This window comes from Mercenaria mercenaria, chromosome 12, assembly GCF_021730395.1.
Source record: "Mercenaria mercenaria strain notata chromosome 12, MADL_Memer_1, whole genome shotgun sequence".
In the NCBI taxonomy this organism is placed as follows: domain Eukaryota; kingdom Metazoa; phylum Mollusca; class Bivalvia; order Venerida; family Veneridae; genus Mercenaria; species Mercenaria mercenaria.
The window spans coordinates 20736205-20749755 of record NC_069372.1 but is presented as its reverse complement, the minus strand read 5'-3'; the positions used below and the strand labels follow the sequence as shown (position 1 = coordinate 20749755).

Below are 13551 nucleotides of genomic sequence, written 5' to 3'. Positions count from 1 at the left end.
AAAACATGAAAATTCAACTGAATGTAATGCTTTAAATGAAAAAAAATAAGTGACTTTATACATAACTAATACACTGAAATCATTTAGTTTACATGCAATGCTTATTCATAGTAGAAAAATGACAAAATGCCATGCATGATAAAATGGAATAGTAAAATTCATACATACTTTATAATGTTACTAAAAAGGGTGCACAGGGGACAAATTGTATCAAAATATTTATTCATAGAATATGTTCATGGTAAGTAAATTTCTTTTAACTACACAATATTTACTAGTGAACATTACATATTTAGGTAAACCTAAAGAGCTTAAGAAGCAATAAAATTGATGTTTCCACTTTTAAACTTGAAAATTGGCAACTTCAGAAATAAATGCAAACAATGAATTTTAAATTGTCCAGGGTTTCTTATATGATGCTAAATTATCAAGTAATGCCTAAATTTTGCTTTCACACTGCTAAGAATATAGAACTGCCACCACAAATTACAGTAATGCTATGAAAATTGATATATGTCAAAAAAGGGTGCACAGGGGACATCACTTTTGGCTCTGTGAATGTTTAACAGTCAGTAATATGTGAAGTTGAATGCTGCTTTTGTATCTGTTGTAACTCCCTTTCAAGGAAAATAAATCAAAATCCCATTTTATTTAAAGAATATAAGAAATCTGACACTTAACAACTAAAAAGGTGCACAGGGGACATTTTTAGGTGTATAGACATCCATCAAGTTTCTGAGAAAGTTGATTTAATAAAGAAAAAAAATCATACTGTGTCTTCACAGCTGAAGGGATAAGGATCTTAGAAAAACATTAAGACTTTAGAAAAGTAATAGGGTTATGAAATTGTAGTGTTCAACATTTAAATTTAGTATTTTTTTCACTATTTTTTGTGAAGGGGGTTCCATCACAAGATGTGAAATATTGGTAACAATAAGATGTAGCTAATGAAAAGAAGTATTTTATTTAAATGTGCAGAGATTAAGTTACACAAAAAAGCCAAAGCTGTAACAATAAAGCATGGTTTTTAAAAGTAAGCCACAGTTGAAAACTATACTTCATGTAAAATGTCACACTTTTTTGGGTGCACAGGGGACAAAATTAGCTATATAATTTAATATAACTTTAAAACTGTTTGATTCATTAAGCTGATATCGCACACATTTATTGACTACATTGATTTTGATATAATTTGCCCCAAAATGCATTCTAAAACTAAACTGAATTAAAGTAAGATGAGAGAAAAGAAAAAGCTTCATTATTTTGAAAACCACCCTTATGCCCCCGATGGCACTTTGAATGAGTAGTTATGGCCGATGTTAGAGTTTAGGACCTTTGACCTACGGAGCTGGGTCTTGCGCGCGACACCTCGTCTTACTGTGCCACACATTCATGCGTAGTTATTTTAAAATCCATGCATGAATGACAAAGATATGTACCGGACACGCCCATCAATGCACTATCATGAAAAATGACCTTTAACGTCTAAGTGTGACCTTGACCTTTGAGCTACAGACCTGGGTCTTGCGCGCGACACGTCGTCGTACTGTGGTACACATTCATGCCAAGTTATTTGAAAATCCATCCATGGTTGACAAAGATATGGACCGGACACGCCCATCAATGCACTATCCTTTAATGTCTAAGTGTGACCTTGACCTTTGAGCTACGGACCTGGGTCTTGCGCGCGACACGTCATCTTACTGTGGTACACATTCATGCCAAGTTATTTGAAAATCCATCCATCGATGACAAAGATATGGACCGTACACGCCCATCAATGCACTATCCTTTAATGTCTTAAGTGTGAAAATTACTTGAAAGAGCATAAAACCCGTAAAGTACAGTACCGTACCGTACTATCGCAGACTCCGTGGCAGGCCCTAATGGCGGTAACAGTTGTTTTTTTTCGTCGTTTTTTAAGTTTATTTTGGTCCGTTTATAATGTTTGTCCGTTTTCACTTTGCACCCGACGAATTTAAGGACTATTTGCCATCTTTTGTACGTTTTTTCCTAAATTCAAGTAGTTTTCAAGTAGTTTCTGAATGTTAGAAAATTCAAGTAGTTTTCAAGGAGTAGGCGTCAAATTCAAGGACTTTTCATGGCCTGTGTGAACCATGAATCACCATCACATGTGGTGTACATCAAGAAATACTTTCGTATAAATGCTGTTCGATAAGATTACAGGTCATTTCACAACAACTGTAATGTTCCAATCTAATGAATCTATCACTTCAAATCCAAGATTAACTCTAGACCTTCGGCTGTGGTATGAAATACATGAGGAACACAGATTTCCGAGCGTCAACATAACATGACTGCTCATTAATCTTAAAAAGTCCCTACATGTGCAAATTGCAGTTAATGAAATTTCAAGTTGACAGCAAATTAATTTTTGCCTTACATCCATGTACTATGTAAATTTTCATACTGGTAGTTGTATCAGTCACGTGAAACCAGTCATACCACAAAGTAGACTGGGGCAAGTACACTGAAACTATCATCTTCGAAAACTGCATACACCAATAAATCACAGGTAATTTACCAGTGGTCGATGTTTCGTCATGGAATAATATAACTTCAGTTCCCTAATGATTTTCTATTAAAATACTGTATTAAATATACCAGGAAGTAGTATTTAACCAAAATAGAACTTTAAAATCAGATTTTAGTGACAATCAGCAAGATTTTTCTGTCCGCCCGTCACATATCAATCATCACTTTATAAAGCAACGAAGACAGTCTAACCCAATTATTTAAATTACATATTAATGCTCTTCAAACACACTAAGGAACACAGGTTTCATAACTTACAAATAAAATTTCTCCCAGCTGGATGCTTAATACTGTCCACAAAAAAAAATATTTTTCAGTGTTGGTGTCCCAGTAGCTACATGCCAACTGGTTATCAAATATGCGATGAGAGAAACATACCTTTTTCTCCTCAGTCTTCTCTGTATCCATCAGAGCTTCAAGACCAATACCCTCTTCTGTTACCATGGTGTCCTCTTCCTCTTCTTCTTCCTCTGAAATAGACAATACAATCTACGTAACATGGTGGTTTACAGCTGAACATCTCAAACACATTTGTCAGATTGTTCTCCATGTATATTTCAGCAAAATGTGAGAAAAACTAACATACACAGAAAACATGAATCATCATTTGAAACTATTTAGAATTTTATCTGAACATCCAATACAGGTTTGTCAGATTGTTCCCCATGTATATTTCAGCAAAATGCGAGTAAAATTCACACACAGAAAACATGAATCATCATTTGAAACTATTTAGAATTTTATCTGAACATCCAATACAGGTTTGTCAGATTGTTCCCCATGTATATTTCAGCAAAATGCGAGTAAAATTCACACACAGAAAACATGAATCATCATTTGAAACCAACTATTCAGAATTTTATCTGAACATACAATACAGGTTTATCAGATTGTTCCCCATGTATATTTCAGCAAAATGCAAGTAAAACTCACACACAGAAAACATGAATCATCATTTGTTACTAACTATTCAGAATTCTATCTGAACATACAATACAGGTTTGTCAGATTGTTCCCCATGTATATTTCTGCAAAATGTTGCGTAAAACTCACACACAGAAAACATGAATCATCATTTGAAACAAACTATTCAGAATTTCATCTCAACATTCCACACACTTGTCAGATTGTTCCCCATGTATATTTCAGCAAAATGAGAGTAAAACTCACACACAGAAAACATGAATCATCATTTGAAACTACTATTTAGAATTTTATCTGAACATCCAATACAGGTTTGTCAGATTGTTCCCCATGTATATTTCAGCAAAATGCGAGTAAAATTCACACACAGAAAACATGAATCATCACTTGAAACCAACTATTCAGAATTTTATCTGAACATACAATACAGGTTTATCAGATTGTTCCCCATGTATATTTCAGCAAAATGCAAGTAAAACTCACACACAGAAAACATGAATCATCATTTGAAACAAACTATTCAGAATTTCATCTCAAAATTCCACACATTCGTCAGATAGTTCCCCATGTATATTTCAGCAAAATGAGAGTAAAACACACACACAGAAAACATGAATCATCATTTGAAACTAACTATTCAGAATTCTATCTGAACATACAATACAGGTTTGTCAGATTGTTCCCCATGTATATTTCTGCAAAATGTTGAGTAAAACTCACACACAGAAAACATGAATCATCATTTGAAACTAACTATTCAGAATTTCATCTCGACATTCCACACATTTGTCAGATTGTTCCCCATGTATATTTCAGCAAAATGCGAGTAAAACTCACACACAGAAAACATGAATCATCATTTGAAACTAACTATTCAGAATTTCATCTCGACATTCCACACATTTGTCAGATTGTTCCCCATGTATATTTCAGCAAAATGCGAGTAAAACTCACACACAGAAAACATGAATCATCATTTGAAACTAACTATTCAGAATTTCATCTCAAACATTCCACACATTTGTCAGATTGTTCCCCATGTATATTTCAGCAAAATGCGAGTAAAACTCACACACACAGAAAACATCCTCATTTGAAACTGTCTCATCAGAATTTTATCGAAGCATCTAACACATTTTGTCAGATTGTTCCCCATGTATATTTCAGCAAAATGCGAGTAAAACTCACATACACAGAAATCATGAATCGGCATATGTGACAACAAGAATCAATATCATTAACATATACTGGAACTGCATGTATCAGGTTACAATTCATATTCTTTAAGTTTGTTCAGACTGTTCCCCATGTGTATTTCAGCAGTGCAAAGAAAACTCACAAACACAAAACATTAATCCTCAGAATAGCCGGCGGCAAAGGAACAAATCATGTTTTAATAAAAAACAGAAAATTTATAATTTCCTTGCATTGTTTGCTCTAACTTTTCTATATATTTCGACACAAACCTTCTTCAGATTCCTCTTCCTCGTCATCTTCATCCTCTGAAGCATTAATGTCAGTTGATTCCTCGTCACTATCTCCAGGCATTTCAAAGTCAGAGTCGTAAGCTGCAGCATACTTGGCTCTAAGTTGCTCAATATCCATTTCCCCTGAAAATGTTTTTTTTTTTCCTATTAAGTTCTATAGATATTTCATATTTGTTATTTCCTGTCTTGATGATTAAACTACTTTAAACTACAGCTGCTTTTGAGAAAAGTGCATGTCTCCCACAACTGCCTAATCATTTAAATAGTTATGTATCTGAGTCAACCATGCACCAATGACTTAGAGTGCGGATACTGGCATCTGTGTACAGAGCAATTTTCGGTAATTAAAGGGCCACAATTCTGAAGTGCCTGGGCCGATTTGGCTAGTTATCGAACTTGGCCGAGGACTTATTGGCAAACACATTTTGTTCAAGTTTAGTGAAAATCGGATGAGAAATATTCAACGGTGCGGACAAGATTAGTGACAGACAGACAGGAGTAAATCAGTATGTCTCCCACCACAGTGGTGTGGAGACATAATTAACCTAGGGAAGCTTTTACAAAATATTCAAAGATATTTTCTGTTTCCTGACCCAGGATTCTCATGACTCATGAACCACAAGAGTTTATAGTCAGGACATTTTATATATCCCTACTTATTAAATTCCTGCCATGACAAATTATCAGACAGGTGCGTTGGTTAGGGACCTATACTTGCTAAACTTCCTGCTACCCACTTTCTTCCTTTGACTAAAGTCATTCCAGTCTTATACAATTTCTATGCTCACCTTGTTCCTAAATTCGAAGTTCCTTTTTTACATGAAATAATTTAATGTGAAATCATTTTTAAATTTCATGGGCATGGAATTTTGTGGTTTTGGTCAAAAGTAATTGAAAACAGCTATTTTCACTGGGGGTAAGATTTCGTGGATTTTAACTTCTGCATGTACAATATATAGGACTTATACTTTTTCATTGGGATTTGATTTCACCAATTGATTCAACAACAAAATCCACCAAAATTAGTCCCACTAATTTCACAATATTCCAGAGCATATTCAGTTTATAAAGGAGTGTTTACCTTCATTTTTAAGATCATCTATCTCTTCATTATGGTCAGCAGATTCGTGTTCTTCTTGTTCTTCAATAGTTTCCTCAACATCAGATTCTTCGTCGTCATCAGCTTCAAACTCTTCATCTCCATCCTTCTGCAAAATGCAACAAGAAAACTTGAAAACCATTTAAGATCTCTGCCAGTAAATTCATACTGATGTACAGTATAATCTCCAAATATTTAAAATGTACGACTTAAGCAACCACTCAAAGGAAAAGAATTCCTGAAAATGTTGGTAATAAGTCATCATTTATTATATGCCACACAAAGACATCATGTTACATACATATTCAACTGATGCTGGGTATAGCAATACTCTTCTCCTATTTCATACCATCTTGTCTTTTCAAATTATTTAAAACCGCAACCACTTCAAAGGGAAATTTTTTTAAATCCTGGTTAAGTAATTACTACATAGCACTACACAAAGACACCATGTTGTACATACATTTTCACCTTGTTCTTTGTATAGAAACAATATTAACTTAGTAAGTATTTGTAAGACTTCAGTAACCACTTAAAGGAAACAAAATCCTTTAAATATTTTCAAAAAAAAATCATCAATTACTGTGTGCTACACAAAGATATCATGTCACATAAATTTTCAACTGATGCTGGGTATAGCACAGATATTGTCAATGTTAGGAACGCGTGTCCGGTCCAGTCCGATGTGCTTACCTTTCCACCCAGACTCTCAATTCAGACTTGCGTACATCCAGGTCTAATTGGCTGCTGTCCTTATAGTCATAATTTAGCAACAAAATTCATTTATCTCTGGACAAAACTATCTGGAAATTGCAGAGGTAATCACTACCCCTATATTCGACCCAAAATCACACTTTAAGAACATGAAAGGGGACATGTTCACGGTCTATACTCTACGTGGCATCTTTATGCTTCATTGTGTCCGAAAGGGCGGATGGACCATTATTAAACTTGAACACTGACTGACTGGGTATAGCAGAGTTCAACTTACAAGAGCAGGTGGGAGCATAAGTGGGAATGGGAGCCTTAGTTATATCCTGCAAACATCTGCTATGTAATAATAATATTTAAATACTCTAATCCAAACAGAAATTACTGACGAATGACTCATAAATACTTAGCAAGAATAATGCCTTGGAAAAACTCAATCAATGTATTAATTCAAATTAATTCAATTACCAGCACAATGCTAAACTTGTTCTACTGAAAACTTTAATCTACATATTGCAACAACAAATTATTGTGTAGCTCTTGTACTGATTATTTTTTAGTATCATAACCCAGACAAATGCCTCGGTTAACATCAAGAATTGGTGCAATTAATTTCCTCGAGAACAAAAACTGTCCTCAATAGAAGTTTGTTGCAACAAGTCAGCCTCGTCATCGTCTCATCACTGTAATGAACTGCAGGGAAATTAATTATGCATTCTTAAAAATGACTAATCTATCTTATAAACGAACACATTGTCTCACAATTTTTGTCTTCAAGGCGGGAGATCTATATTACTCAGAGGTTTCATTAATTTTTTATTGACAGTCAAAGTTTCAAAGTACAGAGGTTCTGGGTGTCCTCATATTTAGAACTTTGTTACTGAAAAAGTAGCTGAGGCTGCAGACCATTAGCAGGGAGTAATGCCTGCCCCCACTTCTCTGGCCCTTAATGAAACCCCTGATTACTACATGCTACACAATGCCAACATATTACAAACACACTCAATGGAAAGATCAATCTAAAATTTATCGGATATTAACATGTAAGACTTAAGCAACCACTTACAGGAAAAAGCATTCCTTTAAATGTTGGTAAAAAGTTTACATTTACTATATGCCACACAAAGACATCATGTTACATATATATTCAACCGATGCTGGGTATAGCAATATTGTTTTCTATCATTTAAAGATATTTAATACTACCAGTAGGACTTTGGTAAAATCCCCTAATAATGATGAAGTCTGCATTCAATTCTTTTTTCTCCACTATTTGGGGGGGGGGGGGGGGGGGGGGGGGGGGGGGGGGTCAGTATTTTTCAGCAAAATAACCAAACAAATACAATGCAAGAGAAATTTAGATACAGTACTGAAAGTCAACACAACAGAATAAACAATTTTATGTGTTTGACTGTATCCAGGCCCCGTGTTCACAAAACATTTTTCGATCTCAGCTGAGTTTGAGTTTGAAATTTTAATATCAGTTTTACTAAAACTTCAAGCTTAAATTCCAAACGAGACTGACCATCAATACCGAATAATCACTTTAAAATAATTATTAACTTAAAATTTTGTGTTAAACATGCTATTTTGATATAAATGAGAAATTAAGTTTCATTATCAAACTCAGCTGAGACTGAAAATGTTTTGTGAACACGGGGCCAGGTCTTATTGGCCGCTGTGCTTATAGTCATAATTTAGCAACAAAATTCATTTATCTCTGGACAAAACTATCTGGAAATTGCAGAGAGGTAATCACTACCCCTATATTCGACCCAAAATCACACTTTAAGAACATGAAAGGGGACATGTTCGCGGTCTATACTCTACGTGGCATCTTTATGCTTCATTGTGTCCGAAAGGGCGGAACCGTTATTAAACTTGAACACTGACTGACTGGGTATAGCAGAGTTCAACTTACAGAGCAGGTGGGAGCGTAAGTGGGAATGGGAGCCTTAGTTATATCCTGCAAACATCTGCTATGTAATAATAATATTTAAAAACTCTAATCCAAACAGAAATTACTGACAAATGACTCATAAATACTTAGCAAGAATAATGCCTTGAGAAAACTCAGTCAAGGTATTAATTCAAATTAATTCAATTAATACCAGCACAATGCTAAACTTGTTCTACTGAAAACTTTAATCTACATATTGCAACAACAAATTATTGTGTAGATCTTGTACTGATTATTTTTTAATATCATAACTCAGACAAATGCCTCGGTTAACATCAAGAATTGGTGCAATTAATTTCCTCGAGAACAAAAACTGTCCTCAATAGAAGTTTGTTGCAACAAGTCAGCCTCGTCATCGTCTCATCATTGTAATGAATTGCAGGGAAATTAATTATGCATTCTTAACAAGAGCACCGCCTTGCGGGTGCTGACGCTCATCTGATTTTTTTTTGTATAATAGAAATATTGTCCTACCCATGATTTTATAAGTCTAAAAAGGGCCATCATTCTTGCAAAAAGCAGGATAGAGTTATGTTTCTTGATGTACAGTGTCCACTTATGATGGTGAAAAACTGTTGCAAGTTTTAAAGCAATAGCTTTGATAGTTTATGAGAAAAGTTGACTTAAACATAATATTTAACCAAGAAAATGATTTTTCTAAGTCCAAAAGGGGCAATAATTATTGCAAAAAGCAGGATGGAGTTATGTTGCTTGCTTTACAGGGTCAGCTTATGATGGTGAACAACAGTTGCAAGTTTTAAAGCAATAGCTTTGATGGTTTAAGAGAAAAAGTTGACCTAAACATAAAACTTAACCAAGAAATCTGATATTTTCTAAGTCCAAAAGGGGCCATCATTCTTGCAAAAAGCAGGATGGAGTTATGTTTCTTGCTGTACAGGGTCCACTTATGATGGTGAAAAACTGTTGCAAGTTTTAAAGCAATAGCTTTGATAGTTTAGGATGAAAATTGACGTAAACATAAAATTTAACCAAGAAAACTGATTTTCTAAGTCCAAAAGGGGCAATAATTTTTGCAAAAAGCAAGATGGAGTTATGTTTCTTGATGTACAGGGTCTGCTTATGATGGTGAACAAGTATTCCAAGTTTCCAAGCAATAGCTTTGATAATTTAGGAGAAAAGTTGACCTAAACATAAAACTTAACCAAGAAATCTGATATTTTCTAAGTACAAAAGGGGCCATAAATCTTGCAAAATGCAAGATGGAGTTATGTTTCTTGCTATACAGGGTCAGCTTATGATGGTGAACAAGTATTCCAAGTTTCAAAGCAATAGCTTTGATAGTTTAGAAGAAAAGCTGACCTAAACATAAAACTTAACCAAGCAACGCCGACGCCGACGCCGACAACCGCTCAAGTGATGACAATAACTCATCATTTTTTTTCAAAAAATCAGACGAGCTAAAAATGACTAATCTATCTTATAAACAAACACATTGTCTCACAATTTTTGTCTTCAAGGCGGGAGATCTATATTACTCAAGAGGTTTCATTAATTTTTTATTGACAGTCAAAGTTTCAAAGTAGATAGGTTCCGGGGGTCCTCCTATTTAGAACTTTGTTTGCTACTGAAAAAGTAGCTGAGGCTGCAGACCATTAGCAGGGAGTAATCCCCATCCCCACTTCTCTGGCCCTTAATGAAACCCCTGATTACTACATGCTACACAATGCCAACATATTACAAACAAGCTCAATGAAAAGATCAATCTAATATTCATTGGATATTAACATGTAAGACTTAAGCAACCACTTACAGGAAAAAGCATTCCTTTAAATGTTGGTAAAAAGTTTACATTTACTATATGCCACACAAAGACATCATGTTACATATATATTCAACTGATGCTGGGTATAGCAATATTGTGTTCTATCGGTTCAAGAGATTAATACTACGATTAAGACTGGTAAAATCCCTTAATACTGACGAAGCCTGCATTCGATTCTTTTTTCGTCATTATTTTCAGGGGTCAGTATTTTTCAGCAAAAAAAAAAAAAAAAATACAATGCAAGAGAAATTTAGGTACTAATAGCCTTACAGTACTGAAAGTCAACACAACAGAATAAACAATTTTATGTATTTGACTGTCACTTTGTATCAGATGCATTACTAGCAGTCAGCAGTTTCAAAATTATTTCAGGGCACTTTGCCTATAAAATAAAATAAATATTTTGACAGTAGATTTTTTCTATCTTTTTAGAACTATACTATTTTCTATTGGGAGAAACTGCTATGATAAACAGGCACTTTTTGAGTATTATGGGGCAGCTACTCGTCACTGCCAACAGAAGATTCAAATAAGACAAATATTTTGGGATATACAGAACCAAAATAATTATTAAACTAGCAAGAGGGGGATTTTTTTCAAAAGTGAATGTGGGTAAAAACATACTACTTTGAGGAGGAACATGGGACAAATTTAGCTGAACATTTTGGCTCGACAACACTGGCATTACAATAAATTACACAAAAACACTTCGCTTTCCACTGGTACTGGGTGTAGAAACAGTGTATTCTTACTTTATACCATCCTTACCAATGAACATGTGTAAGACTTAAGCAACCACTTAGAGGGAACAAGTCCCTTTAAATGTTGGTAAAAAGTCACTTATAACTTACTATATGCTACACAAAGACACCATGTCACATAAATTTTCAACTGGTGCTGGGTATAGCAATCTATAATCACAAAAGTGCATACAAACATTTCAGTCATCATAGTGGACATATAATGACAACTGGTAATTTCCATGTGATTACTGCACGCTTTCTCCATATGTGACTTCAACATTCTCCGTTGGCTTTTTAAACTAAAACCATTGCTCATATGAGCTGCATTTATAGCAAGCGGAAGAATGCCGAAATAACAGAAGTGAATACCAAATTGCACAGAACTTGCCAATTGTTATTACTGGTCCACTTCCTTCATTTAATCTACACAAGAAGCATCTCAATATGCAGTTAGCTGGTAAAATTACCTTGCTGGGAGATTCCTCCTGGTCTTCTTCAGAATCCGAGTGGATAGGTGCCGGTTTTTCTAGGATTTCTTTCGGTAAAGTTTCAATCAGTTCCTCTATGGGTAGTTCACTTTCTTTCTGTAAGGCAGCTACTTCATCTTGTGTCTCGGTCTGAATTATCAAAAAGAAATGGAAAAATCAATTCATGTGTGTATACTCGATATACATGTACTAACACAAAACACAAGGTTTTGAGGAATTCCTATTTTTATATAACTTAAATAAACACAACTTTTCACAAGCATGCACCATCATTATGAGCAACTAAAGGTGAAATGAGCTACCGGTATATAATGTATAACTTTCTTGCTAAACAACTATTCAAGCCAACTATCTCAGGTTAAGGTGACCAGTCAATCTAGAAAGAATCTGACTGGTGCATAATACTGACGTTTACTTTACGAGAGCATCAGCACTACAACAACGAAATATTGAACTAGTGACTCTATGTCTCGACATTTTCAATTTATCCCTTTAATTCTGCATATATGGACTGTAAATTCATGATACATCTGATAAACTATCTCAGGTTAAGGTGACCAGCCAATCCAGAAAGAATCTGACTGGTGCATAATACTGACGTTACTTTACGAGAACATCAGCACTATAACAACAAAATATTGAACTAGTGACTCTATGTCTCGACATTTTCATTTGGCCTAAAAAATATATCCCAATAATTATGCAATTTGACTGTAAATTTATAATACTACACTTAATAAGCTTCATCCCATTAATGACATAACAGTCATCCTGCACTAACGACCACCTCCAACTAAAGGCCACTATTAACAAACTGGTACAGTATTTTCTCTTTCTGTTTAACTATCAGTGTAAATCTACCTGCATTGAGAAGACCAACTGTCAACAACAAAGACCATCTTTTATATTTCCTAAGGGTAGTCTTTATGAAAGGTTTCACTCTACTATCAGAACAAAGCTACCAAATTGTCTCAAATTGAACTGCTCTTACGTGCTGCACAAGACAAGTTTCCTTTTCACTTATACTAGCCTTTCTAGATATTTTCAGATAATACTAACAATTTTAGAAGTTACTTGTGAATTACACTGTAACTCAACTTAAAGGTATCACAAACTAAACTATCTCAGGTTTTGGTGACCAGCCAGTCTAGGAAAGAATTTGACTGGTGCATAATACTGACGTTTACTTTACGAGAACATCAGCACTACAACAACGAAATATTGAACTAGTGACTCTATGTCTCAACATTTTTATTAGACCTAACAAAATTTATCCCTTTAATTCTGCATATAGACTGTAAATTCATGATACATCTAATAAACTATCTCAGGTTAAGGTGACCAGTCAATCTAGGAAAGAATCTGACTGGTGCATAATTCTGACACTTATTTTACGAAAACATAAGCATGAACTAGTGACTATGTCTAGGAACTTGTTCCCATCTTCAACTTAACTCCATTTTTATTATTAACTTCTGAAACATCCAACATGGTTTAACTTTTAATTTCAATCAAATTATCTCAGGTTAAGGTGACCAGCCAATCTAGAGAGAATCTGACTGGTGCATAATACTGACGCTTACTTTACGAGAACATCAGCACTACAACAACAAAATATTGAACTAGTGACTCTATGCCTCGATTTATACAAGAATTATTAATCTGGCCTTGGCAAAAGAAAACACAGTTCAGCACTGAAAGTTTACTGTATGCAGTTCTGCAACAATATAGTACTGAACTAGTGACTCTATGCCTCATTATTTCTAAAGGTAAATCTATGTCCATACCTATTTCCCATAA

The 13551-nt window shown here is 34.6% G+C and overlaps 1 protein-coding gene across 1 annotated transcript in view; it reads right to left on the bottom strand.

Annotated features, from left to right (window-relative positions):
* Positions 1-13551, bottom strand: part of LOC123533171 (helicase domino-like) — a 91044-nt gene that overhangs the window by 55811 nt on the left and 21682 nt on the right. Inside the window, exons 12-15 of the mRNA XM_053520468.1 lie at positions 11731-11880; positions 6049-6175; positions 4947-5090; positions 2935-3026 (exon numbers count right to left, since the gene is read on the bottom strand). Coding sequence (XP_053376443.1) covers positions 2935-3026; positions 4947-5090; positions 6049-6175; positions 11731-11880 — 513 coding nt within the window. The remainder of the gene's footprint in view (positions 1-2934; positions 3027-4946; positions 5091-6048; positions 6176-11730; positions 11881-13551) is intronic.